The sequence below is a fragment of the Callospermophilus lateralis genome, chromosome 6, assembly GCF_048772815.1.
Source record: "Callospermophilus lateralis isolate mCalLat2 chromosome 6, mCalLat2.hap1, whole genome shotgun sequence".
NCBI classification, from domain to species: domain Eukaryota; kingdom Metazoa; phylum Chordata; class Mammalia; order Rodentia; family Sciuridae; genus Callospermophilus; species Callospermophilus lateralis.
In genome coordinates, this window is record NC_135310.1 from 121854252 (window position 1) to 121879771 (window position 25520).

At 36.8% G+C, this 25520-nt stretch overlaps 1 protein-coding gene across 1 annotated transcript; it reads left to right on the forward strand.

Moving 5' to 3' along the window:
• Positions 1 to 2826: 2826 nt before the first annotated feature.
• Positions 2827 to 22928, forward strand: Btnl2 (butyrophilin like 2). Its single transcript, XM_076857740.1, has 7 exons — positions 2827 to 2905; positions 14435 to 14782; positions 16420 to 16701; positions 17918 to 17938; positions 20597 to 20944; positions 21890 to 22171; positions 22840 to 22928. Exons 1-7 carry the CDS (start codon positions 2827 to 2829, stop codon positions 22926 to 22928), a joined length of 1449 nt encoding a protein of 482 aa, XP_076713855.1.
• Positions 22929 to 25520: the final 2592 nt, after the last annotated feature.

A 25520-nucleotide genomic window follows, 5' to 3' on the forward strand; every position in this document is an offset into this window, starting at 1 on the left:
TGAGGAGAAGACCCAGCAGCCCCTGATTTCATCTCCAAGGAGAGGCAGAGACAAGTAAGTGGTGGAGTCCCTACTGAGGGACAGCCATGGGAATCTGGGAGAGTCAACCAGGAGAAGGAGGTGGGCATTCATGCAGACAGCGTCCTGTTGGGAAACTCTGTCCTGGTTATGATCCCTCTCACTGTATTTTATATCAATCTCCCACTGTACGTTTTCAAAGTGCCATCACAGTCTACCTGATCCTCACAGTGACCCTGTGAAGCAGCTGGGTGTGGAGGGCACTAGAATAAAATTACAAAACCAAGACCATTCTGTACCTTCATCAGTAGCTATTGGGCTTGTGTCTCTGAGCCATGATTTCCTTGTCTGTCACATGGTGATGACGTAGCTGGAGAAAATATTAGGAACACTGGTCTCCACCAAAGAGGAGAGAAAGTAGAAGTTCAAGAAGGTAAACTGAGATGCCCAAGGTCACAAAAATAGAAACAAAGTCACCTTGTCCTCTAGAACTCTTATTTTTATGTTTCCTTCTCTATACAATTGTTTCAACATCTGACAAACTACTATTGCTTTTAAGCTTTATGTAGACATATGAGCTTCAAACTTTATTAACTGAACTAATTATTATCAGTTAATTAAAAACCTTAAACTGACCAAAACTGTGCCTACTTCAGTGTATTAAACATTTAAGACATTTTACTAGGAAAAAAAATCTAAAGACACAATATGTAGTAATTTGTCATTTTCTTTGACATGAACAGTGTAGGCATAGATCTTGGAATTCAGAATTGTTTTTCACCTAATACCTAAACACAAACTACTACTTATCATTGCTGCTTAACACTTTATTTCATGCAGAAAATTAAATGAGTTTCTAAAGAATTTGAGGACACCAAAGTTTATCACATTTATCATCAATAGTAGTTTCAGAAGATCCTTGGTCAACATTTCAGTAGTAGAGATGTTGAAAACTTACAATTAAACCACTTTAATTTAAAGATTACTATTTAAATATAGTTTTTTTTAATCTTCCAAAGAATGTGTCAAAGACTTTTAACATGCTGACAGCACATAGTCCGTGGCAGGGTTTTTCCCTGGCATTACTGACATTGTGGGATGAATAATTCTTTGCTGTAGGGTCTGTCCTGTGCAATACAGGATGCTCAGCAGAATCTCTGGCTTTTCATTTTGTGTCCCCTCCCCTAAGTTAGGACTCCCCCAAAATGTCCCCAGACATTGCAAAAATGCCCTCTAAGGGTAAAGCTGCTCTTTTCCTTATTGAGACCTGGTACAAAATAGTTATTCTTTCTTTTATTCCCTCTCACAAAATCCATCCTGGAGCACAAGGGAAGGTTAAGATGAATTTTCACAATGCTTTTCAAAACCTTCCTTGATGGGAACAAGCAATTCCTCTACAGTACATGTGTAGCTTCCCCTTCTTGTTTTAACATAAGATGTAAAGAGATACAAACTGATCAAGAGCTCTGTAGTAAGTGTGGGCTCTTCTTAGTTCACAGGACTGAGAGATGGTGCTTGGCACGGGCTTGGTGGGCCTTTCTTTGCTCCTGTTTGCAAAAAACAAAAACAAAAAACATGTTTTTACTTTTCATAAGAGGAACCGAGGAAGCAGCCCCAAGACCCTTCAACTCCAGGAGAAGTGAGCTGTGCTTCCCACGGAATCCTGGCCATCTGTGCTGTCTTCAGTACTCTTTCTCATTTTTATACAGATACATTAGTGCTCTTTTATATGTATTGTGACTGGGCTCATATTAGTTTGCTTAGAGATGTCTTAGATGAAAGTATGCATTTTTGAAAGCAAATAGAATAATATTAGCTTAATAATAATCTCCTGAATCTCAATTTATAATCTTTATTTCAGACTGTTGATTTTTTCATCTTGCCCCATAAAATTTTACTAGCATTAGTTTCTGGGGAAAAGGGATCAGTGAGTGACTCAATGCTGCTCCAGAGCTGGTTCTTCTGCCTAGTGTGAGGCAAGTTTTTCTTTCAATAAAATACTTGATGCATCAGATATAATGGCTTATGTGTCTTTCACTCTGAATTTTTCATTTTTTCACACTCACACCATTTTTGTCCTGGTAAGTTTTAAATTTTTCAGCTACGTACAGGATTTTTATCATGCTGGTATAATGGGCTTGTTGGGTTTGCTGATCTCTGCCAGTTAGGCTTTATTTTATTCATTCCTACATGTCTTCAAGACCATTCTAAATGGCCACTAAGGTCATTTCCTTGACCATCTTCTCTGGTAGTTCCATTTCCACCAGCATTCCTTCACTTTCCAAGGCCCCTGTGCTCCTGAGTTCTGTGAATGGTGGTACTGAATGTTGGCTTCCTGGTGGCAACTTGGGGACGCAGAGCCTTCCGTCTCTTTCCTCCACATCTAGGAAACTAGTGATGAAGGATTTTTCATGAGGGGTCAGGAAGAGGACAAGAAAAAATATATGAATCCTGCTCTATAATTTCTGCATAATCAATGATAGACCAAGGAGTTTTTTTTGTTGTTGTTGTTGTAGCTTTTTTTGTAATATTATATCTCTTTAGCTCAGGACTGCCTTTCATTTCAATCAGAAACCTTCTGCCTTCAAGCCTAAGAAATAGCTTAAAGTGAAATCCATTAGGGAAGGGGGTCAGGTTTGATCAATAACTGCAGAGAAATGGAGCCAAACCACTTCACTCTTTCATTGTGAAGAGGTTGATGGTGATTCTTGCCTAAGATGGCATAGCCACTGGAAACTGCAGAGCCTGCCAGGTGTATCACAGCTTGCTTACTACATTCATACTTCTCCTGTGTTTGCTTCAGGGACAATGGTGGATCTTCCAGGATATAGTCTGTCGGGTATGATTGCCTCCTTCTTATTCATCCTGCTGACAATGAAGAAATCAGGTAGGATCCCCTTCTTCCCTTTAATGTAACTTCCCAGTGATCCAGTCCAGGTACAGAGTGTGCAATTCAAAAGGACTAGTAGAGTATTCAAGAGTGCAGATCCATGCCAGCAGCTTGGGAGTCTGAGGCAGGAGGATTGTGAGTTCAAAGCCAGTCTCAGCAACTTAGTGAGGCCCTGAGCAATTCAGCAAGACCCTGTCTCTAAATAAAATATAAGAAAGGGCTGGGGATGTGGCTCATGGTTAAGCACCCCTGGGTTCAATTACTGGTACCAAAAAAAAAAAAAGTGTGCAGATCCATAATGCAAGACCTGTGTTCCAAAAGGGCTTCCCATTCCCAGCTGTGTCATCTTTGAAAAGTGACTCAAGTACCTTATGCTTTTGTTCTTCATCTGTAGCATGAGAATAAACACAGTACTTATGCTTCCAAGGGTAGTACAGGCTTTGGAAGTCCCCGAAGCCACAGAGAGAAAGCACTTGGATCAGCGGCTGGAAAACGCTGAGTCATTTATCTATTCTCTTACTACCATGTGTGACAGAGCTTTGGGAACAAGAAAAGCAGCTGCTTTAACCATATATTATATGGCATAAAAACTTATAAATAAGAAACTAGAAAAGACTTCCAAGAAATGGACTTGGAAATTTCAGGAGCTGAATTTTATCAATCAAAGTGCGCCTTGAAAAGAATTATGAAAATTCAATGTGGGAGGGAAATATCACAACTCCAAAGAAAACTGCAGCCAGGTGAGGTAGAGAAGAAGAACACTAGACAGGGAAACACAGGCTGCACATTCAACACAGAGGAAGTTGTGTGATGTGATGAGGCTGCTGTCCCCTCTCTGCAGTTTCCTGACCTATAAAAGAGGTCAATTAAAGGGCTGACTTTGTATCTCCACTCCATCAATGAAGGATGCAAACAGATCTCTATTCAAATTTGATAGTGACTTTTTGAATTTTTTTTTAGTTATATATGACAGTTACTCTATTTTGACATATTTATAAAAACATAGAGTATATCTTATTCTAACTAGGATCCCAGTCTTGTGGATGTACACGATGTTGAGATTCACTGTACTGTATTCATATATGTTCGTAAGAAAATCATGTCAGATTCATTCCACTGTCTTTTCTATTCTCATCCCAACACCCTTCCTTTCATTCCCCTTTGTCTAATCCATTGAACTTCTCTTTTTTCCTTCCCCTCCCTTTGTTCAGGGTTAATATCACATATCAGAGAGACGATTTGACCTTTGGTTTTTTTGGGATTGGCTCATTTCACATACTGTGATAATCTCCAGGTCCTTCCATTTGCCAGCAAATGCCACAATTTCATTCTTCTTTATGCTGAGTAATATTCCATGGTGTGTGTGTCTGTGTATCACATTTTCTTTATCCATTCATCTGTTGAAGGTCACCTAGGTTAGTTCCATAGCTTAGTTATTGTGAACTGAGCTGCTATAAATATTGATGTGGCTACATCACTGTAGCACACTGATTTTAACTCCTTTGGATATATACTGAGGAATTAGTTATAACCAGGTCAAATGGTGATTCCACTAGTAGTTTTTTTGAGGAATCTCCATACTGCTTTCCAGAATGTTGCACCAATTTATAGTCCCACCAGCAATGTATGAATATACCCTTATTCCCACCTCCTTACAACATTGATTGTTACTTGTATTCTTGATAATTGCCATTCTGACTGGTGAGAGGTGAAATCTCAGTGTAGTTTTAATTTGCATTTTTCTAATTGATAGAGATATTAATTTTTTTTACATATTTGTTAACTGTTCATATTTCTCCTTTTGAAAAAGGTCTGTTCAGTTCCTTTGCCCATTTATTTGTTGTTTTTGTTTTGTTTTGTTTTTGGTGTTAAGCTTTTTGAGTTCTTTGTATATTCTGGAAATTAATGCTTTATCTGAAGTGTACATAGCAAAAATTTTCTCCCATTCTGTAGGTTCTCTCTACATGCTCTTAATTGTTTTCTTTGCTATAAAGAAGCTTTTTAGTTTGATTACCATCCCATATACTGACGATCAGTTTTTTTTATTTGTGCTTTAGAAGTCTTGTTGATGAAGTCAGTTCCTAAGCCACCATGTTGGAGTATTTGGCCTATATTTTCTTCTGTTAGGTACAAGTTTTCTGGTCTAATACTTAGGTTTGTGATCCACATTGGGTTGAGTTTTCTGCAGTGTGAGAGACAGGGGTTAAATTTCATACATATAGATTTCCAGTTTTCCCAGCACTATTTGTTGAAAAGTTTGTCATTTCTCCAATGCATCTTTTTGGTGCCTATGACTAGTATGAAATAACTGTATTTATGTGGATTTGTCTCTGTGTCTTCTGTTCTTTTCCATCAGTCTTCATGTCTGTTTGGATGCCAATGCCATGCTATTTTTTGTTACTATAGCTCTGTAGAATAATTTTTTTTTTTAGAAATATCAAACTGTATTTCACTTCAAATATGGATTTTAAATAGGCAAATTATTTTAGAGAAAGGTTACTTTGCACCATATACAAATGGAGAATGTGTTAGAAAATAATAATAAACTTATGGAGAAAAAAACATTTTTTGCACATATAGAGCACAATTTTTCATATCTCTGGCTATACACAAAGTAGAGTCACACCATTTGTGTCTTCATGCATGTACTTAGGGTAATGATGTCCATCTCATTCCACCATCTTTCCTACCCCTATGCCCCTCCATTGCCCTCCCTCCCCTTTGTTCTATCTCGAGTTAGTATAATCCTTCCATGCTCACCTCCCAACCCCATTATAAATCAGTATTCTTATATCAGAGAAAACATTTGGCATTTGATTTTCTGGGATTGGCTAATTTCACTTAGCAATATCTTCTTAAATTCCATTCATTTACCTGCAAATGCGGTGATTTTATTCTTTTATCGCTGAGCAATATTCCATTATATATGTATGTGTGTGTATATGTGTGTGTGTGTGTATGTATATATATGTTTTGTTTTTGGTGTTAAGCTTTTTGAGTTCTTTGTATATTCTGGAAATTAATGCTTTATCTGAAGTGTACATAGCAAAAATTATATTATATATATTATATATATATATATATATATATATATATATATATATATATATATATATATATAATCTCACATTTTCTTTATCCATCCATCTACTAAAGGGCATCTAGGTTGGTTCCATAATTTAGCTATTGTGAATTGTGCTGGAATAAATATTAATATGGTTGTGTCCCTGTAGTATGTTGTTTTTAAGACCTTTGTGTATAGATAAAGGAGAGGGATAGCTAGGTCAAATGGTGGTTCCATTCCAAGATTTCCAAGGAATCCTCCCCACTGCTTTCCAGATTAACTGCACCAACTTGCATTCCACCAGCAATGTATGAGTGTACCTTTTCCCCCACATCCTCACCAACCTTATTGTTGTTTGTGATCTTAATAGCTTCCATTCTGACTGGAGTGAGATGAAATCTTAGAGCAGTTTTGATTTTCAATTCTCTAATTACAAGATTTGTTAAACATTTTTTTATATATTTGTTGATTGACTATATATCCTCTTCTGAGAAGTGTCTGTTTAGTTCCTTGGTCCATTTATTGATTGGGTTATTTATTTATTTGGTGCTTAGCTTTTTGAGTTCTTTATATATCCTAGAGATTAGTACTGTATCTGATGTGCAAGTGGTAAAAATTTGCTCCCCAAATGTAGGCTCTCTATTCATCTTACAGATTATTTATTTTGCTGAAAAGAAGCTTTTTAGTTCAAATTCATTCTATTCATTGATTCTTGATTTGAATTCTTGCGCTATAAGAGTTTTATTAAGGAAGTTGACATGATGAAGAATTGGGGCTACTTTTTTTTTCTCTATTAGATGCAGGGTCCCTGATTTAATTACTAGGTCCTTGATCCTCTTTGAGTTGAGATTTGTGCATGGTGAGAGATAGGAGTTTAATTTCATTTTGTTGCATGCGGATTTCCAGTTTTCCCAGCATCATTTGTTGAAGAGGCTATCTTTTCTCTAATGCATATTTTTAATGCCTTTGTCTAATATAAGTAAGATAATTGTCATTTTGTGGGTTAGTATCTGTGTCCTCTATTCTGTACCATTGGTCCACCAGTCTATTTTGGTGCCAATACCATGCTGTTTTTGTTACTATTGCTCTCTAGTATAGTTTTAAGCTCTGGTATAGGGATTCCACCTGCTTCACTCTTCCTGCTAAGGATTGCTTTAACTATACTGGGTCTCTTATTTTTCCAGATGAATTTCATGGTTGTTTTTTCTAGTTCTATGGGGAATGTCATTGAGATTTTGATTGGAATTGCATTAAATCTGTATAGTACTTTTGGTAGTATGGTCATTTTGACAATATTAATTCTGCCTATCAAAGAACAAGGGAAATTTTCCATCTTTAATTTCTTTCTTTAGCATTCTGTAGTTTTTCATTAAGTTGAGTCCCAAGTATTTCTTTTGAGGCTATTATAAATGGGGTAGTTTTTCTCATTTCCCTTTCAGAGTATTTGTCACTGATATACAGATATGCCTTTCATTTATGGTGTTGATTTTATATCCTGGTACTTGGCTGAATTCATTTACTAGTTCTAGAAGTTTTCTGATGGATTTTTTTTGCGTCTTCTAGGTATAGAATCATATTGTCAGCAAATAGTGCTAATTTGAGTTCTTCTTTTCCTATTCATATCCTTTTAATTTCTTTCATCTGTCTAATTGCTTTGGCCAGTGTTTCAAGAACTATGTTCAATAGAAGTGGTGAAAGAGGGCATCCTTGTCTTGTTCCAGTTTTTAGAGGGAATGCTTTAATTTTTTCTCCATTTAGAATGATGTTAGTCTGGGGCTTAGCATAGATTGCTTTTATGATGTTGACATATCTTGCTAGGGATAGCAGGAACATATCTCAACATCATAAAAGCTATCTGTAGAGTAATTTAAAGTCTGGTATTGTGATGTCTCCTGCTTCACTTTTCTCAATAAGGATTGTTTTGGCTATCTGGGCCTCTTATTTTTCTAAATGAATTTCATGGCTACTTTTTCTATTTCTATGAAAAGCATCATTATTTTAATAGTAATTGCATTAAATATGTTTAGTACTTTTGGTAAGGTAGACTTTTTGACAATGTTAATTCTGCCTATCCAAGAACATGGGAAATATTTCCATCTTCTAAAGTCTTCAATTTCTTTCTTTAGTATTCTATAGTTTTCATTGTAGAGATCTTTCACCTGTCTTGTTAGATTGATTTCTAAGTCTTTTTTTCCCCTGAGGACATTGTTAATGAGATAGTTTTCTTTATATCTCTTTCAGATAATTTATCATTGCAGCATAATATACCATTGATTTATGGGTGTTAATTTGTTTGTATACTGCTACTTGCTGAATTCATTTATGAGTTCTAGAATTTTTCTGGTGGAGTGTTTGGAGTCTTCCAAATATAGAAGCATGCCATTGTCAAATAGGGAAAATTTGAACTCTTCTTTTCCTATTCATATACCTTTAATTTTTTTCTTTTGCCAAATTGCTATGGCTAGAGTTTCAAGATCTATGTAAAATGGATATCGTGAAAGGGAGCATTCATATATTGTTCCAGTTGTTAGAAGGAATGCTTTCAATTTTTCTCCATTTAGAATGATGTTGGCCTTGGGTTTAGCATAGATAGCTTTTACAATGTTGAAGTAGGTTCCTACTACCCTGTATTTTTTCTAGTGTTTTGAACATGAAGGGGTGCTTTATTTTGTCAAATGTTTTTTTGTTTTGCATCTATTGAGATAATAATATGGTTTCTGTCTTTAAGTCTACTGATGTGATGAGTTACATTTATTGATTTCCATATGTTGAACTAACTTTGCATCTCTGGAATGAACCTTACTTGATCATGGTGCACTATGTTTTTAATATGTATGTGGATTGCCAGTATTTCATTAAAATTTTTTGTATCTATGTTCATCAAGGATATTGGTCTGAAGTTTTCTTTCCTTTATGTGTCTTTATCTGGTTTTGGTAGCAGGATGATATTAGCTTCATAGAATGAGTTTGAAAGGGTTCTCTCCTTTTCTATTTCATGGCATAATTTGTGGAAGATTTGGGCTGGGGTTGTGGCTCAGGGGTAGCGCACTTGCCTAGCATGCATGAGGCACTGGGTTCTAATCTCAGCACCACAAACAAATAAATAAAAATAATAATAAAGGTCCACTGACAACTAAAATAAATAAATAAATAAATAAATAAATTTGTGGAAGATTGGTGTTTGTTTGTTCTTTGAAAGTCTGGTAGAACTCATCTGAGAATTAATATGGACCTGGGCTTTTCTTTGTTGGTAAGCTTCTAATGGAATCTTCAATTTCATTATTTGTAATTGATCTGTTTAAATTTTCTATGTTCCTCTGGTTTAATTTGTGCAGATCATATGTCTTTAGAGTTTTTTTTTTGATTTCTTCAATATTTTCTAACTTATTGGAGTATAAATTTATTTTCAAAATAGTTTCTGATAATCCTATGGATTTCAGTAGTGTTCATGTGATATTTCTTTTTTCATCACAAGTTTTAATAATTTGAGGTTTTTTTCTTTCTTTTAGCTAGTGTGGCTAAGTATTTATCCATTTTATTTATTGTTTTAAAAAAACTTTTTCACTGATTTTGGGAATTTTTTTGTTATTTTAATTTCACTAATTTTGGCTTGATTTTTAATTATTTCCCATCTTCTGCTGATTTGAGTGTTAATTTGTTCTTTTCTAGAGCCTTAAGATATAATTTTAGATTATTTATTTGGTGACTTTCTTTCAATGAATGATCTCAATGCTATGAACTTTCCTCATAGAACTGATTTCATAGTGTCCCAGAGATTTTGATATGTTGTATCATTATTTGCACTCACCTCTAACAACTTTTTCATTTCACCATGATTTCTTCTGCTATCCATTCATCATTCAATAGCACATTAATTAGTCCCCAGGTGTTGCAGTAGCTTTTATTTTTATCTTATCATTGATTTCTAATTTTATTCAATTATGTTTTGATAGAATGCAAAGTATTTTCTCAATTTTTTTGTATTTGTTAAGAGTTGCTTTGTGGCCTAACGTATTTTTTAGAAAATATGGATTTTTTTTTAGAAAATGATCTATGTGCTGCTGAGAAGAAAGTCATGAATGGATGAAATATTCTATATATGTCTGTTTAGTTCTATAGCTTCTTTATTTAGTTTTTGTTTGGAAGATTTATCGAGTGGTGAGAGAGGTAAGATAAAGTATTGTGTATGATCTATTTAATTCTTGAAATTGTGAAGGGTTTATTTGATGTATGTAGATGCTCCATTGTTTAGGGCATAAATATTTGAGATTGTTATGTCTTGTTGATGTATAATGCTCTCATAAGCAGTGTTAAATGTCTTCTTTGTCCATTCTCATTAACTTTGGCTCAAAGTCCACTTTATCTTATATGAGGATAGAGAACCTTGCTTGTTTATGTGATCCATGTGAGTGATATGTTTTTTCCCATCCTTTCACCTTCAGTCTGTGGATGACATTGCCTATGAGTCTCTTGGAGACAGCATATTATTGGGTCTTGTTTTTTAATCCATTCTGAAAATCTATGACTTTTGATTGATGAGTTGAGGCCATTTACATTCAATGTTAATATTGAGAGATCATTTTTATTCCCTGTCATTTTGATTCATTTTTAATTTTTTTATTTGAATTAATTTATCATTTAATTGAACATTCTTCTTATAGTTCCTCCTCTTTTGGTTTTCAATTTTATTTTTCATTTATTCTTTATCATATATTTTATTGAATATGTTTTGTATTACAGGCTTTCTAGTTGTGAATTATTTTACCTTTTGTTTATTGTGGAACATTTTTATTTCATCTTCAAATTTAAAGCTTAATTTTGTTGGATATACTATTCTTGGTTAGGATCCATTTTCTTTCAGAGCTTGGTATATATTATTCTAAGACCTCCTAGCTTCAGGGTCTAGGCTGAGAAATCAGCTGAAATATGGATTGACTTACCTCTAAATCTGACCTGCTGTTTTTCTCTAGCAGACTTGAAAATTTTATCCTTATTCTGTATGTCAAGCATGCATACATAATAATGTGACTTGGTGTGAGTCTGTTGTAATTTCGTATGTTTTGAGTCCTGTATGCCTCCTGTATATAATTTTACATTTCATTCTTAAGATTTCGGAAATTTTCTGCTATTATTTCATTGAAAGATTGGGATTAATTTATCCTGATAAATCTTAAATTTGGCCTTCATATGTTATCCCATATTTCTTGAAAGTTCTGTTTATGGTTTCTTAATATCTTTTCTCCATGGTCAACTTTATTTTCAGAATTATATATTTTGTCTTCATTGTCTGAAATTGTCTTTCAAGTGGTCTAGTCTGTTGGTGATGCTTTCCATTGGCTTTTTAATTTGGTTTATCAATTTCTCCATTTGGAAGATTTCCATTTGGTTCTGTTTCAAATATCTATCTCTCTTTTTTTTCTCTCTCTGATTTTACTCTTTATATAATCTTTTATTTGCAGATTAATTTAACTACGAACTTTCTAAATTCCATCTCTGACATTTTCTTCACTGTGATATCATCGGATTCTGTTATGAGGTATTTTGGTTTGTTTCCAATGGTTCATTCCCTTGCTTTTTCTTATTGTTTGTGTGTCTACCCAAACATGGCAGAGCTTCTACACTATGAACTTATGGTGTCCCTGAAGATTTCTAGTACCTCGTGGTTTAGGGGGAGACAAATAATAACAACCAATGCAAACAATATGAAGCATTAAACTAAATACTTATTTCTATTATGATATCCACAAGGTTAATTAGCACAGTAAACAGAAATTGTATGGTAAGCCAACAGTAAAAACAATAAGTTTTCAAAAGGGTCTGCTCTTTCAAAAGGTAAACAGGGAGAATGCAGAAGAGATGTAAGATATGATGATTATGAGGGAGGAGAGAAAGTAGAAGTAAAAAATTAAAGGAAGAATAAAAAGAGAACAATAGAATTTGGCTGTTAACAAAAGAAAGAGTGCTTCCCCTGACCAGCACTCAGGCAGCTGAAGTTAAGATTGCTTATTGAATTTGCAGGGACGCCAAATAAAACACAGACACAATTTACCTTTACATAAGCTTCAGGATGGCTTCCCTGCTCTTGCCCTCAGGCTCCCCAAAAGGGAGAAAAAGAGAAAATCATGAGAGGCTGGCGAGAGAGAGAGAGAGAGAGAGAGAGAGAGAGAGAGAGAGCGCGAGCATGTTCGGAAGTGAATTTTTATTGGAAGGACTCTTCTTTTTAGAAAGTTCTATCCAAAAAAGGGCAGAAGGGGCAGGGTTACAAGGACAGGTGAGTATAACTCAACCATAAGGGCACATTCCACAAAGAAGACCCCTTGCTATTCGAGCTATACCCCACTCAAGCCACAGAAAATGCAGTGGTTGGTCAGAATCTGAGGCATCAGGACTGGAAGTGTGGGGTCATTCATTGTGGCTCCCCACAAAAGAGAATAAAGAAAAATGGACAGATTAACAACAATATAAAACCAAACCAAAATATGCTAATCAAAGACCCTAGCCCTTAACAGAGACATGAAAACTAACTACCTTCAAAATTTCTGGAAATGAGAAAAGTAAGACAAATATGTATATGTACAAATGTCCATAAACCATTCAGCACATAATAAAAAAGGAGAGAGAGAGTGGGGGTGGGGGAGAGAGAGGAGAGAGGAGAGAAAGACAGAAAGAGAAAGAAAATATTCTTGATAAAATGTTAAGGAATTGTTTCCCTTGCAGTGATCAAAATTGTCAATGATAATATATATTGGTTGTCTGCTCCCAAGTGTCTCTTTTTCCAGTTTTTTTTTTCTTAAGGTATGTATTGTGCACAAGAATAGTAGCCACAGTCTGTCAAATCTTCCTCTTTTTGTGTTGTTCCTCAAGTTGCCAATTGGAGTTCAAAAGTTCTCGGCTTCTCTTCTGGGCAGTATGAGGTGGGGCAGTGTGGAGAGTGTGCTTCACTCTCAGGATGGGGTCACTGTAGAGTTCTGGGAGAGGAGTTCCCAGAGGTGGAGTTCCTAAAGGCAGGGTTTAGATTTATTTAGTACCCTGATGCTTTGCTGAATGGAGATTGTTCTGAAGATTTTAAATCAGCACAGCTCCACAGCCAGGCAGCTGCCAATCCATGCTGGGAGTCTGCACCCTAGAAGTCTCCCCTGAGTTCCCTTTGTGCAGTGCAGGAGCCAATCCTTTGTCCCCCTCCCTCAGCCACCTGTGGGTCCTACCCTTCCCAGCCTCCTGGGCTCAATCTCTGAGCACCCACTCACATCCACTCACACACCCACACCCCATCTTGGGTGTCTTTCCCTCACAAGGATATAGTATAGTTCACCCATTGGGTCAGTCCAACAGTATCCTAATCTCTGATTTCTCCATATCGAGACACTCCACAGTGCCACCTAAATGTGGGTCCTCCTACTCTCCCTCCCCGATTTGCCCCAGACAGATCTGCTCCAGCTGGCCTCTAGATTTTTCTTCTTTTATTTTATTATATCCAAACTTCTGAGTTCCTAAGCTATTCTAAGAGTCCAGTATTTAAATCCCAGTAAAGTCCCTCTTATCACACATTTCACTGAGACGCTGTTTATCTGCTTTCCTGATCTCACACCACAGAACAACTTGAAAAGCAACCACCTCTACACCACTATCTTCCTCTATGTCCCAAGTTCTATAGTGACTTCTTGAGCAGCATCTGTTTTATATTGAGCAGCAACTCAATAAGATGTGTTTTTAGTCTTAAGAGGACTGAAATCTGCACAGAAAAGGGCAAGTGGCCCTGCATCGTTTGGGATGAGAAAGAATATAGTATATGTAACATATGCAATTATTAAACACACACACAGAATTATCAAACATCACTTCAATTTTCAGATAACAAGGAAGAAGTCAAAACATGACTTAACATTTTATTAAAAGACTCAAACTCAGAACACTGCCTTTAATCCACCACAAAATGTCTCTGTGAAAACTGCCTTGTTCACAGTCCCACTAATTAGAGTCTTCTCTTCTCCACAAAGAAAAAAAAACCTCAAGTTTTTTATTTAGGACACAGTGATACTGAAAAAACTTTAAAAATCTCATGAATCAATATATTACTTTAATTATGGGAAAATGGCTAAAATGTTAATTACTAACAATTACAAAGTTCCTAACTAAAAATCAATTTACATATTAACTTGAGAATGAAACTCAGGTTGCTTTAGTACCTTACAGATGAAGAAATTAAGATTCCAAATGTCAAAGTCTCACTAAGAATAACAGATTTGCTCCCAAAGCTGTTAAGTGATAGATTTAGCACTCATGCTCAAATTTAATTACTTTTATTAGGAGAACACATTTCTCTTTAACAAGCAAACATGCAAATCATCATGCTGAATTTATTTAGAATAGATCCCTCTATTCTAACAGGTTGGACACACAAAAAGCAAGCATACTGTTCCTCTGGTTGGCATTTCTGATTCCTCTTTTTCATTTTTTTGTAGATGACTTTAGAGTGATTGGTCCTGCATATCCTATCCTGGCCAGGGTTGGGGAAGATGCCTTACTAACCTGTCAGCTCTTCCCCAAGAGGACTGCAATGCACATGGAGGTGAGGTGGTACCGCTCAGAGCCTGGCACACCTGTGATTGCACACTGGGATGGAGTTGAGGTCACCCAGATGCAGATGGAGGAGTACAGAGACCGAATAGAGTGGATAGATGACAACATTGCCAAGGGAAATGTGACTCTGAAGATACACAACATCCAACCATCTGATAATGGGCAATACTGGTGCCATTTCCAGGAGGGGAACTATCACGGAGAGACAAGCTTGCTGCTCAAAGTAGCAAGTGAGTATCTGGGCAAAAATTGGGTCTCAGAGGGAGAAATATATTAATTGATGGTAAGTTTAATGTCAGTTGAAGAATTCCCTTTGAATCAACATAGCAGTTTCCTAAAGCCCAACCCTCTACCCTGAGCCATCTGAAAACAGGTGATTCCAGAATCTTCAAGGTAAGCTCACAAAAAGTTTTCTCCAAAATTTAATTCACCTGAATTTTAACAGTCCTTCGGATTATTTGAAAGCGATGACATGTAATCATCAACAATTTTGCTAGGACACAAATTCGTGCCACATAAGGCTGATGGACAAGAGCAAGTCAATTGCTATGGCCATCTGACTGTCCAGCATCTGTATCTCAGTGGAATGGGTTGTCACTTTATCAACCTCATCTATGCAGTAATGAAATGTGAAACTTTTTTTGTCTAATGCCCCTTATTAGAAATCAACCGATGAGGCAAAAGAAATTAGGAGCTTTGTGCTTTTATAGAGATTATAATATTTCGTATTCAATGAATCAGGGGCTCACAAGTGCCTTTGGAAGCACCCACTGTGGATGGCAGGGTTCTTCAGAATGCTATCATGTTAGCAAAGGAGGAAGGAGTGGGAAGGAAGGAAATAATGGGTCTATCTTGTGGGGAAATATCTGAAAAGTAAACCTGACAGCAATAGCTCCTCCATTGTGCTTAAGGCAAAATCAGGCAAATTCTTTACCTCAACAGGAGAGCAGTTCTCTGGAGATTTTAACATCTCTGACACTGATTTACTTTATTCCTAACACCTTTTTTATTACTCATGATTATGAATGGTTACTATGTTCAAGATCATTTAAAACAAAGGAATCATGGGACTCTGAGATATGAGTGGAGTGGGTACATACTGATGCACTGCACTATCTGAGACATTTAAAATCAAGGCAAAACTTTTCTATTGCTCCAGGTGAGGGAGTAGATCTCTTTCTATCCACAATTGATAAAGACAAAATATCCATCTACAGAAAATATAGTCTCCTTTGGGTTTGAGAGGTGTAGTGTTGAATAGAGAAAGGATTTCATGACTACATAAATTGCTTTAGGATTTCTTAAAAATGTTTTCCCTAACAGAACATCTCTGATAGAATATTTTAATACAAGAATCTTCATGCAGTTTATCTACTGCATCCAAGATTACAACCACAAACAAAATAAATAGAAATGAAAAGCATCACCCATGGAGGTGATTTCTAATTTGTCCTAAACATTTTGTTTAAATTAGATTCCAGAGATCGTTCAAAATTTCAGACAAAGTGCCTGATACAGACAATATTAAGAGGAAAAGTGTTCAGAGAATAAAAGATCTAATGAATAAACTACAGCACATTTGTTTACAGTACTAGAGACACAAACAAATGTTATGATGCCTCCCCCTTCCCTCTTATTTTCCTGTCCTGAAAAAAATATATTCAAGTTCTAAAATTTAAAAATCAGATTGGAGAACAAGCAAAATGTATCAGAGCTTCAACTTAAATAGGAAAAAAATTTGGAACACTTTCTGCTCCCCGATCCCTGAGCTCCCACCATCTCCCTATGAGCAACATCACTGAGATCTGTCTCCAGAGTTTGTACCTCTGTGAGCTCTAGAGCTCAGAGCTGTGATTTTCCTCCACAGATGTGGGGTCTGCCCCTAACATCCACATGGAAGGACCCAGGGAAGGTGAGGTCCAGCTTGTGTGCACTGCAAAGGGCTGGTTCCCAGAGCCCCAGGTCTATTGGGAAGACATCACAGGACAGAGGTTGCTGACTGTCTCCGAGCATCATATCCAAGATGAAGAGGGCCTGTTCTACGTGGAAGACACCCTTGCGATCAGGAATATGTCTGTAGAAACTGTGTCTTGCTTCATCTACAACCCTGTCCTCACAGAGGTCAAGGGGGCAGTCATTGCCCTCCCAGGTCAGTGCTCTGCCTCTGGGACCAGATGCCTAGGTCAGCAGCAGAACTTCAGAACTGCGCAGCAACAACTCATATTCTTTTTATCAGGAAAAGTACTACCATTTAATAATATGATTAAAATGCTTAAAACATTTACCACTAGAAATATATATACTGCATTTTGATTAAATAGCCATTAATTACTTCAGTAATTTTCAAGTTCTACCTTTTCATCTATTTGCATTGATGTTTTCTACTTGCAAGTATTTATTACATTGTAAATATCATTTCAACTAAAATGTTTTCCTATGCTGTGTTGTGCTAATTACTCCTAGGAATCTGTCATATGTTAGTAATCAGAGATATAAGTCTTTACACAGCAGCATTTAAATTATTATCTTATTTACAAATAGCAAAAATAAAATACTAAAAAAAACCCCAAATGGATAGTGAAGTGTTGTGTCTTATGTTACTGAAACCTATAGCAGGAGGGGTTTGTAGATCAGTGGAAGAGCACTTACCTAGCGGTGTGAAGCCCTGGGTTGGATCCTCAGCACCACATAAAAACAATTAATTAATTAATTAAATGTCTTGTGTCCACCTACAATTAAAAAAATGTATATTTTTTTTACAAAACCTATAATATTGACAAAAAAACCTTTTTTGAAGAATTTTAGAGGCTTAAATAATCTCACAATGTACAACTCAATGATGAATATTAAATCTATCTGTCCATCTATCAATAAACATTTCTAATCATGTAAAAACTTATTGGTTTTAAATAATTTATAAGTGGCACACTCTAAATATCTGGATTTATTATTATTTAAAGTATAAATAGATAGGTTAAAATAAAAAGTAAGATATTACATATTAATGCTAAAAAAACCCCAATATTGTATATTCTTAGTTTGGAATTGTAAGCAATATTTGTTTATGTCCGTACAGTTTTATAGTTTCCATGCATTTATAAAAACAGGTATGTGTTATTTTTTAAACAGATAAATATCATTAGAAACAAACAGCATTTTTGGTTGATAGATCTGATAGCGTTTTTGTTGTGCCGATAAAAGGAAAGGCAAACGGGATCGCCACATGATGTGTAGAAAAAAATATTTTCCTCATTTCATAGAGCTGGCTTTTATTTCTTGGAAATAGTTTCTCTCCTTTCCCTTACACCAAATTCCTTAATACGTTATTCTCCACCCCGCCCCACTTTTTTTTTTTTTTTTTCCAGAGAAACTCCAGAGTGAGCTGGGTGAGTAGGACCCACAGGTGTGGTGCACTTCTCTGGCCCCAGAGGAGGGCGGAGCTTATGGAGCTGCTTCGGAACTGGGATCTGGATGAGACGTCGAGGCAGGGCTTTCTCAGTGCCCTGTTAAGTTATTTGAGAGGAGACCAGCAAAGCTCAGTCTTCCACAGTCCCCTTCGGGGAATTTTCTGCTATGTAACCTGTTACTTTGGGAGATCATGGGGATCCAATCAAGACCCAGATAACACATTTGGGGACATGTACATCATCTCTGCCAGGGTCTAGAGGAAAGAGAGCTGCCTTTGACGTGTGTGTGTGTGTGTGTGTGGGGGGGGGGGGCGGGTGATGGTATGGGTCAGCTGGCCAGCTTTAGAGGCCCTTTTAAAATATTCCTTCTGCCAGTGAGAGCAGTGTCAGTGGAGGTCAGCTCCACAACTCCCACCCTCTAGTCATTATGGGTCCTGCACCTGCTTCTCACCCCAGAAGGTCCTTAACCTCATCACTATCGAAAAGAAGCTGTTAAGTGTACCTGAGATCCTGGCACTGGGGTGATAATTTTCCTTTTCTTCATGTGGTTTTTATTTACTTATTTTTTTTAACCTGTTAGTTGAACAGCAGATATTATTTTACCATGCCTAAGATGTGATTTAAAAAATAACCAAATGATGTTTAAGCCCCTTTCAGTTTCCTTTACCTCCTTCCAACTGCTTGTTTCTATGGCTTTTCTCCTAGCCCATGATGATGCATCTGCTCTCTATTTACATACACATGAACCTGAATGGCTCCTTATATCCTTCATCTGTACCATTGTCCATTAAGTCACCTGTGGGAGTGTGTGTGTGTGTGTGTTTGTGCGTGCAATTGTAAAGGGCTTAAGCATACTTTATTTAACCCATGTAGGAGTTTTTGAGGGAAATTAAGATGGTAAATACAATTCCAGTCTCTACCAGAATCTAGTGTGACACCTTTGACCCCATGGGGCCACAAATATAAAAGGATGAGCCTCAGGAAGGTCAAAGATAGCTCCACAACTTGAGGACAAACCCAGTTCTGTGAGCTTAGCCTTTCCAGCAGGATCTCCCTCTGCCTAGGGCAGTAAAGGTGCCTGATCAGACAGAAACTTTAAGGAGAAGAACTTGTTAGTGACACATTAGGAAGCTAAGCCAATTTTTGGGGCAGTCTGACGCAAGTCTCTGTCCCTCAGGAAAGTCTTAGGCAAAAAGTCACTCATCTGAGTTCTTGAGCCAACTCAGCATGCCCACTGGAGACTCAGCACACAAAATACAACCCTCTGTTGTGTTGTTCCCAAATTTTGATGACCTTCCAGGACCACAATTATATAGGATAAAAGCACAGAACTTCCCTTTGCTTCTTGCCAGGTGGGGAGGGCTGTGCCCCAGGAGGTGGGAGGATGTGCTGTGGTAACTGAAGAGTTCAGGAGTTCTGTAGCTGCTGCCTCTGTGGTATGCTCATAATTAGGGTCACAGAGGAAGCACCCATGCAAAGGGCCATGGGCCAACACAGTTCTCAACCTTATTATTTCCAGAGCTCACACCCTGGCAAATAATTTTATTGACTTATAACAATAATGACTAGTTTTGGAAATTTTAATTACATGCCAGGTATATAAGTGCTTTGGAGGGATCATTTCATATTTCCCTACAGTAGTTAAAAGACTTTCAGGTCTCTATGCTTCTGCTCATACTGCACAGTCATCTAAGTGCTTTATACAGGTTATTGGGGGGCAGTGTACCAGGGATTGAACTCAGGGGCACTGGACCATGGAGCTACATCCCCAGCCCTATTTTGTATTTTATTTAGAGACAGGGTCTCACTGAGTTGCTTAGTGTCTTGGTTTTTGCTGAGGCTGGCTTTGAACTCTCGATCCTCCTGTCTCAGCATCCCAAATCGCTGGGATTATAGGTGTGTGCCACCACCTGGCTTATATAGGTTATTTTGTTTAACTGTGTAACAATCCTATGGTTTGGGCAGTAATATGCAAAATTTATAGTTTAAGAAACTGAGGCATATTCAGATTAGAAAGTAGTCATCCAGCTTTGAAGTGATAAAAACATTCATTTTATTCTGGGAGTGCTAACTTTAAATTTATTCTATCATTTGTTTTTAAACTGCATAAAATTTTGGGAAGGTGTGGGTAGTGACCCTTTTTTTCTTCAGATTGGCATGCATCCTGGAAAGGTTCTTCTTGGAACAAGGACAGCCTGTATCTTGATATCACAAGATCCCATCTTTCCAAGAGATGATCTTAAGCCTCATACCTCCCCCAGGATGCCTATGGGATATATTTTTAATTTTTTGAATGTATTTTTTAAAAATTTGTTTTTTCTTTGTATATATACATTATAGTAAAGTATATTTTGACATATTATACATTCACAGAATATAAATTATTCTAATTAGGATCCCATTCTATAATTATTATTGTTGTTGTTATTTGTTTTTTTAGATATACATGACAGTTCAAAGTGGATCAAGTATCCCATTCTTGCAATTCCACATGGTGTGGAGTTTCACTGGTCATGTATTCATATATGAACATAGGAAAGTTATGGGTTTCAAACCACACTAGAAATTCACTTGTTGGTGACATTTATTTGCTCCATTTTGATTTGTTCCTTGTATTTTGTCTTCTGTATTTAATAGCATCTTTAAAAGTGATTGGACCTTCTCAGCCCATCCTTGTCAGAGTGGGAGAAGTCATACAATTGACCTGTTCCCTCTTCCCCAAGGCTAATGCACAGAGCATGGAGGTGAGGTGGGTCCAAGCCCACCATTATCCTGCAGTTTATGTGTATATGAATGGGGACCATGTGGCTCGAGAGCAGATGGTAGACTACAGAGGGAGGACTACACTGGTGAGTGATGCCATCCACGAGGGGAGACTGACCCTGCAGATACACAATGCCACAGCTTCAGATGATGGGCAGTACCAGTGCCTTTTTGAAAAAGATGGTGTCTACCAGAAGGCCAGTTTGGATCTGAAGGTGGTAGGTAAGGACTCTAGATAGTTGTTTTGAATTTGTCACCTGTTCCTACTACTTTAACATGTTCCTAGATAATTTCTGTAGCACTGAAAGTTTTCTTAATGCTTACTTGCTATCAGATTTATATTGAACCACCAATGTATAGGAACTATCATGGATACTTAAAATCCACAAATTCCAACAAACCAAATTTAATTCTTTGTGTATGGAACTTGTATACTTCTGAGTATGTCCACAAAATTACCATATATTTAAAGAGGTCTGAGAATTTTACTCTATTTTATACAGGATTAATTATTTCACACAGTCTGTTATTAAAATTCTGGGAAATATACCAGGAAGTATAATAATTTGAAGACTAAACTAGATATACCAAGTAAACAGAAATAATGTGGATTGACAATCTTTGTATGAATGGAGGAAGAAAGAAAATCATTCTCTAGAGTTTATTTTCCAAGTTTAGCAAATGTCATTGAGGACAAAGGTAAAAATTTTGAATATCTGAAATATGTCTCCCATGGATTTTCAATCTAAGTTAATAAACATATTTAGGGAATATCCACAGAAACACATGTTGAGAAGTTAAAGGGGCCCATCTTTTTCGTCATTGGACATGAACATTTATAATTTTAATCTTTAAGAATATTCTCTTACGTAGGTTCTTTTATCCTGTCAGTTATTTTGTTCTCAGGCAAAAAAGGTTGAATTTAAAATCTTAAATTGTACCTTTTTATATGTACCTGGATGATTCAGGAATATAAAAAAAATAAATAAAACAAAACAAGAAAACACTCCAGCCCGTCTTTCTCTAGCTGGAGTGTCATTTCCCCTTAAGATTTTTCTCTCTTCCTGCAAGCCCTCTGAATCCTCCCAGCCCTTCTCAAACATAGTCACCAATAACACAACCACTAGCAGAGGCTCCATTCTTGGTTTCCTTGGTCTCTGTTCCCAGCTGTGGGTTCTTCCCCGAGGATCACCATGGAGGTGCTGACAGATGGAGAGGTACAGCTGATGTGCACTGCAAGTGGGTGGTTCCCACCACCCCACATGCAATGGAGGGACATGGAAGGAAAGGCAATACCATCAGCTTCTGAGATCCTGCATTCAGACAGCCATGGGCTCTTCCATGTGGAGACATTGCTATTGATCACTAACAGCTCCTTGGCAAACGTGACTTGTTCCATCAGCAACCTCCCTCTGGGTGAGGAGAAAACAGCGGCTTTTACTCTCTCAGGTTGGTGATTCTGTATATTCCTCTCAGGTTTGGAATTAAATACTAAGACCAACTCAGATGTTCTCATTTTATTGCTTTCTGTATCCGAATATAAAAATATACATGTCTATATATAATTCTAATGAGATATCCTGCTATCTCTGACAAAGCTTATCTTCAGGACACATAGGGATCTTACTCCTCTGAGTTTCTTGCTTATAACCCAGATACAGCTCTAAAGTTATATTTATTGTTGGCTGTGCACTAAATTCTAATTATTGCCTCTAATTCTCTGTAGCTACAAATTCTCTTCTGATATGAAAACAACTTTAGCACTTTGTTTTTTTCCTTTCTGGTGAATTTTATTATGGATTAGAAAATAATTTTCCTTAACACTATCTTTATGGCTGTGGCCTGGGTAATTTTATTATTTTGCAATTATTCCAGTAACTGTGATATGATTAGAAAAAGAGAAGGGAGAATAATTGTGTATGTACATTTCTGAAAGTACCAAACACTAAAGCTAGCTAGACATAAATTTTCCTCAGCAAGGAAAAGGGGACCCACTGCTTCCTTGAGAGATCTGCTTCTCTTCCTCCTCTCCAGCCCAGGAACTGCTCAGATAAAAAAATGCACTTGGTATTTTCCTAGTTTCATGATTTACTGGGATTTGGGGGTTTCCATTTCAGAGTCCAGGATGACATTTTCATGGGCAATGCTACCTGTTTTGGGATTGCTTCTTGCCGTGGCCATAGGCATAATCTGGAGGAAGAACTAAAAGAAAGGTAAGTTAGGTAAACAGGACCAGTATGAAGTGCACTTTGTAGTCGAACATACAATGAATTTTTTCCTGGCCTCTCTTCTCAGCAATCACATGTGGGAGGCATTCAGTGAATATTTGGTAATTAATGAAGCATGAGTCTACATTCGTGTAATCAAGACTCAATGATGAATGAACTTGGGGTTTACAGTGATATTAGAATCAATAGAATTAAAAAACAATAATTTGAATCCCTGGGGCCATTCCTCAGATAGCCAGTTAAGGGAAAGGAAGAAGAGATGTCCGTAGTGTAGTCATCCTATTGTCAAGGCTAAGAGCTCAGATGTCAGTGAGATTCTGTTGGCATGAACATTTCTCTAAGACCTGTAATAATGCAATGGCCTACTTATTGGTGATTCCTGCTTTATTGATGAAGGTCATCTCATATATTGACAAGTTATTTTGTGCACCCCCAGAAAGTTTGTCTACTTTAAATTTCTTTTGTCATAAAAGCTTGTTTGCCTGTTTACATGTTAATAGCAGGAAATTAATACTTTTAGAAATTGATGAATTATCATAATGAATTTTTTCTTTACAGTGAATATGACCCTTGATCCTAATACAACTCACTCAAAACTGATTCTTTCTGAGGAACACAAGGATATGACCCAGGATCATTCATGCAGCTAGACATCCCACAGAGATCTGACTCTCTGCTCTACCTGCTGAACCATGAGTGGCTCACATCCATAAGGTGGTATTGAGAGGAAGGGGTCAGGTGATGGGTCCCTGGTATCAAGGACAATGTCTTGAGGAAAAGTCGTCATTGTGTCACAGTCATCATTGTGTGTCACCTCACATTCCATTACCCAGAAATTCTTATCTGGACTTCCTAAAAGCCACCCCTTTCTCCTGGTGTATCTTAACAAACACCCAGAGACCACCTAGTTGCAGGTCCATCTTCTGTCCCTATACTTACTTTTGTCTCCCAATAATGTTTCTCTGGAGTAAACAAATCATGGGTTTGGGGCAATAGTTGCTATGTAAATGTGTACTGGGCCATCACCTCTCCTCCTCCAAACCTTCTCCTCCTGAGGTGGCCCCTGGGTGGTCAGAGTCTCCCTGACTGTGCCTCTAGACATCTTTCTTTTGTCACATGATCAACAAGAGCCCTCTCTACACCTTTCCCCAAACTTTCTTCTCTGGAATTCTGCACCCACTCTTCATCCTGTGGTCCCCTGATATGGGTTCTCTGTATATTTGCACCCAGAAGGACCCCTTCAACATCTCCAAGGGAAACAACAATCTTGAATTCTGGAAAAGAGGATGATAATGAGAGTCCTGGAACTGTCCTCCTTTTACCAACTGCTGGAAGGGGGCTCTCGTCACCATCAATCCCTTCAGAGGCCTGTCTTAGTCCAGGTTCTGTGATATTCTAACTCCTGATTACATTCTGATATCATGTGACCAAATCCTTATAAAATCCAATGGGAAATGCAATTTAGCACATAGGAGGAAATGAAAGCAATCAAGAAGTATCCGATCAGTTATTTTAAGGCGATGGCAATTAAATTGATCATGTAAGTGAAGCTGAGAAAACAAAAAATACAGTTAAAGAACACTTAGAGAAAACAGCTGTATATAAAGAGAAAAATATGATCACTAAGATATAATCTTGAAATTATAATGTGCTGTATTATGAAATATCTACTGCAGACTTTTTCCAAAAGTTAAGAGAGAATGAGGAGTAAGGAAAATTTTTAGAAATCCCAATCCAAGAGAAAAATTAATTATGTATCATGTGTATGACAAAATCATTTTAATTTTTAATGCAAATTAAAGTGCACAATTTAAAATTAATAATTATAAATATAAGCAATAAATGAAACAAATAGTAAACAATAAAGTGATAATAAGTTAAAGAAGAGAAACTGTCTATGGAAGAAGAAAGAATGTTGTTTTTTTAAAAAGCCTTTTAAGAAAGAGTCTTAACAGTTAAATTAGAGAACATTGACAATGATGAAGGTGATGGGCTGGGGTGGCCTACTTTCCAGTATATGTTCCTTCAAAGTACTGTATGGGATTAAATATTACACTATATAAAATGGAGTTATAAACTGTTTTGTGACATCTTTTAAAAAAGAGTCTTAAATTCTCATGAAGTGAGAATGAGGGATATCTTCCAATGACACTGCTGCTTTCCAGGATGCAAACATCACAAAGTTGTCGCTGTGTTTGAGGATCATTCACTCATCTACAGCATTCTGGAGCCTATCTTTTGGGTCATAACATTTTCTTTCTGTTTCTAAACTCATAAGCTCATGTTTGAAATTGATGTCTCTCAAGTATTTACAAATTTATTTTATTTTTTCAACTATGGTAAAGTACATACTGAATAAAATTCATCATTTTAAAGCATGTAATTCAGTAGCACTCTGTACATTCACAATGTTGTACAACCATCTTCACTATATAGTTTTAGAACATTCCCCCACCAACCCCAGAAAAGCAATGTCATACCTACTAAGTGGTTACTGCTCATTTTTTTTTCCCTGCTCCAAGTCCCTGGCAAGTACTATTCTACTTTCTGTCTCTACAATTATACTGTTT

What these genes read in the sequence shown, in the direction of transcription:
- Btnl2 (XM_076857740.1), top strand. Translation starts at nt 2,827, where the DNA reads ATGGTGGATCTTCCAGGATATAGTCTGTCGGGTATGATTGCCTCCTTC. An exon ending in GCTGACAATGAAGAAATCAG is followed by an intron (nt 2,906 to 14,434) that starts GTAGGATCCCCT and finishes ATTTTTTTGTAG; the next exon opens with ATGACTTTAGAGTGATTGGT. An exon ending in GGCAGTCATTGCCCTCCCAG is followed by an intron (nt 16,702 to 17,917) that starts GTCAGTGCTCTG and finishes TTTTTTTTCCAG; the next exon opens with AGAAACTCCAGAGTGAGCTG.